General features: G+C 33.9%; 1 protein-coding gene across 1 annotated transcript in view; it reads left to right on the top strand.

Moving 5' to 3' along the window:
• PKNH_0814300 (SICAvar, type I (fragment)) overlaps positions 1-3,286 on the top strand; it is a gene marked incomplete at both ends in the record, with an annotated part of 5,390 nt that extends 2,104 nt beyond the window's left edge. Inside the window, 3 exons of the mRNA XM_039113979.1 lie at positions 207-334; positions 1,286-1,921; positions 2,274-3,286. Coding sequence (XP_038969613.1) covers positions 207-334; positions 1,286-1,921; positions 2,274-3,286 — 1,777 coding nt within the window. The remainder of the gene's footprint in view (positions 1-206; positions 335-1,285; positions 1,922-2,273) is intronic.
• Positions 3,287-4,522: the final 1,236 nt, after the last annotated feature.

Raw genomic sequence — 4,522 nt, 5'->3', positions numbered from 1 at the left:
GGAAGGAAAGGGAAACAACAACATACATACATACACAACACAATTTCATCTTTTTCTTTCCATCTTCCTTCTTTCCATCTTCTTTCCATCTCACATCTTCTTCCCATCTTCTTTCCAACTTCTTCCTTCCATCTCACATGATCTTCCATCATTCTTTCCATCTTCCTTCCATCTTTCATCTCTTTTTTTTTTTTTTTTTTTTACAGCTGAAGCATGTATCAAGAAAACATTGGAACAGAACAGCGGAGCTGACAACATGTGTCAACGCCTAGAATGTATGAAGCACCTATGGACACAGACGAATTCAGCAGGAGCAGGAGCAACGCCAGGGAACGTAAGGAAACAACTATATATATGTACATACACATATATACATATGCGCATGCACATGTCGATGTATATGCGTATACACATATACATATGTATACATACATATATATACTTACATATACAAATATGTACATACGCATGTACGTACTTATACACATATACATATGTACACATAGAAATACATGTATGTATATACATATATATACATATATATATATACATACATATGAAGACGCATATGTGCATATACATATATATACATGTATGTATATATATATATACATATATACATATACTGCATATATATACATAGATGTATGTATATATATATACATATATATATACATATACATGGATGTGCAGATGTACAGATATATACGTATGTACGTATGTACATATGTATATGTACTTGTATACATATACGTATATATATACGTATATATACATATATATATATTTACATATACATATATGTATACATATGTATATATACATATACATAGATGTACAGATGCATATACACATATATACATATGTACGTACGTACATATGTATGTAGACATATATGTATACACACATGCACATACATATACATATATGTATGTACGTATGTACATATGTACATATGTATGTAGACATATATGTATACACATATGTGCATACATATGCAAACGCATATGTGTATATACATATACATGTATACACAAATGTACAGATATACATATATATACATGTATGTACATATATACATATACATACGTATAGAGATGTAGACATATACATAGATGTATGTACATGTACTTACATGTACACGAATATACATGTATATACATGCATATACATATATGTATGTATACGTATGTACATATATATACGTATGTATATATGCATATGCATTTATGCATATGCATATATATATATATATATATATATATATATATTACTTTACTTACAGAACAACTTTTGGGCAGAGAATGATGGAGCAGTGAAGAACTTATGGGATGAATTGGCAAAAGCAATGAAGGATAATACAACAGAGAAAGAAGAATGTAATAAAGTGGGAAATAAAGGAACTGAAGCATCTCCATCTGAGAAGGCGGCATGCAATTATTTGCATGCCGGCTTAGAACATCTGTATAAGACGCCGGCGTCGTCGTCGACGACGGCGACGCCGTCTGTTTTAAACAACCCATCGTTTAGACAAACGATGGGTTGTTTTTTACTTCACGCTTATGCAAAACACATGAAAGAAAAAGCAACTTGTCTTATTGATGCTGGTATAAGTAAGGCTTTCGAACTGGGAGAGAACCTCAGTAAGCAGGGTACTTGCACTGTTGGTTCCAGTGGCAAGGGACAATGTGTCCCTTGCCAATGGAATAACGATTGGGGAAGTTGCGAAATTAAAATGAATGGAAGCTCTGTCTCAAATGAAAAGGTTCAGGAAAAATTGAAAGAAATTGTCAAAGCCGAAGACAACAACATAGTAGCCATGGCAAAGCAAGTAAATAATGTAACAGAACTCTGTGACCAAGTCAAATGTGTAGCTAATAAGTGGCTTAAGGTGAAAGGCGGTGGCAAAACCGACAACTGGGTAAGTAGTGGCAATGGCATATATATACACTTACATATATATACATATACATATATATACATATACATATATATATCTACAGTTACATATATATATATATACTGACATATATATACATATATACACATACACATATACATATATGTGCGTATATGTATATACGTATACATATACACTTACATATGTACATGTACATGTATATATACGTATGTATGTATGTACATATATATACTTACATATATATGTATATGTACGTATGTATGTATGTGTGTATGTATACATATGTATGTATATACATATGTATATATGCATATGCATTTATGCATATGCATATATATATATATACTTACAGGAACAAGTGTGGAGTGAAGTCAAAAAGGAAATCCCGAAACTTGGCGGTGCCATCAGCACCCCCATATCTAAAGATAGGAGGACAGAACTCGAGAATTACTGCACTGGCATTCAAACGGTTAATGGAAAGCCTGCTGATAAGGAGGCTTGCCTCCTTATAGCAGCAGGATTAAAAAACCTCTACGACATCAAGGACGGAGACGACGTTGAAAAATCATTCAAAAGAACGATGCGTTGTGTTTTATTAAATGCCATTGCAGATAAACTACAAGACAACAAATTTCCATGTAAGGATGAACATGTACATGTATATATACGTATGTATGTATGTACATATATATACTTACATATATATGTATATGTACGTATGTATGTATGTGTGTATGTATACATATGTATGTATATACATATGTATATATGCATATGCATTTATGCATATGCATATATATATATATACTTACAGGAACAAGTGTGGAGTGAAGTCAAAAAGGAAATCCCGAAACTTGGCGGTGCCATCAGCACCCCCATATCTAAAGATAGGAGGACAGAACTCGAGAATTACTGCACTGGCATTCAAACGGTTAATGGAAAGCCTGCTGATAAGGAGGCTTGCCTCCTTATAGCAGCAGGATTAAAAAACCTCTACGACATCAAGGACGGAGACGACGTTGAAAAATCATTCAAAAGAACGATGCGTTGTGTTTTATTAAATGCCATTGCAGATAAACTACAAGACAACAAATTTCCATGTAAGGATGAAAAGAAAGTGGCTGAAGCAATAACTAAGGCATTTAAGCAAAGTGCTACTATTATGGGTCAAGGTGAAGGTTGCAATAAGAATGATAAATGTTTTGAGTGTAAGAGAGTACCCTTAAGTAGCCTCACTGATTGTAATCTAGGCTCCCCGAGCAATTCTCAGAATCTGAAGTCGAAGATAGAAGATGATTTGCTTAAGGAAGGCGAAAACATAGAAATGACGAAAATTAAGGAGAAAGCTATAAAGGACATATGTAAGTAAACCCCACCCTACCAAAACACTAACCCACCACTTCCGAATGTTGCTTGTGTAGGTGGTACCACAATACTGGTACCATAAAAATGTTGGTACCACAACCACTACCAAATGTTGGTACCACCAACACTACAAAATGTTGGTACGAATGATACCAACACAAAATGTCGGTTGTGTTGGTACCAACATACTAACATAACCAACATACTAACATAACCAACATACTAACACAACCAACACATACTAACATAACCAACATACTAACACAACTAACATACTAACATAACGAACGTACTAAAACAAACCAACATACTAACATAACCAACATACAACCAACATACTAACACAACTAACATACTAACATAACGAACGTACTAACACAAACGAACATACTAACATAACCAACATACTAACATAACCAACATACTAACATAACCAACATACTAACACAACCAACACAACCAACACAACCAGCATGCTAACATAACCAACATACAACAACACAACCAACATACTAACACAACCAACATTACTAACACAACACAACATACTAACACAAAACCAACATACTGACATAACCAACATACTAACATAACCAACCTACTAACATAACCAACATACTAACATAACCAACATACTGACACAACCGAACATACTAACACAACCAACATACTAACATAGCCAACATACAACCAACACAACCAAACATACTAACATAACCAACACATACTAACATAACCAACATACTACCACGAACCAACATAGTAACACAACCAACCTACTAACATAACGAACGTACTAACATAACCAACATACTAACATAACCAACACAACCAACATAACCAACACAACCAACACAACCAACACAACCACAACATACTAACACAACCACAACATACTACCACGAACCAACCTACTAACATAACGAACGTACTAACATAACCAACATACTAACATAACCAACACAACCAACATAACCAACACAACCAACACAACCAACACATACTAACACAACCGACATACTAACATAACCAACATACTAACATAACCAATATACTAACACAACCGACATACAACCAACATAACCAACATACTAACACAACCAAACATACTAACATAAGCAACATACTAACATAACCAACATTACTAACACAACCAACAGACTAACACAAAACCAAAATACTAACACAACCAACATACTAACACAACACAACATACTAACATAACCAACATACTAA

The sequence above is a fragment of the Plasmodium knowlesi genome (genome assembly GCF_000006355.2).
Source record: "Plasmodium knowlesi strain H genome assembly, chromosome: 8".
Lineage (NCBI taxonomy): Eukaryota > Apicomplexa > Aconoidasida > Haemosporida > Plasmodiidae > Plasmodium > Plasmodium knowlesi.
The sequence above is the reverse complement of the archived record's forward strand: the minus strand, read 5'-3'. Positions and strand labels throughout refer to the sequence as shown.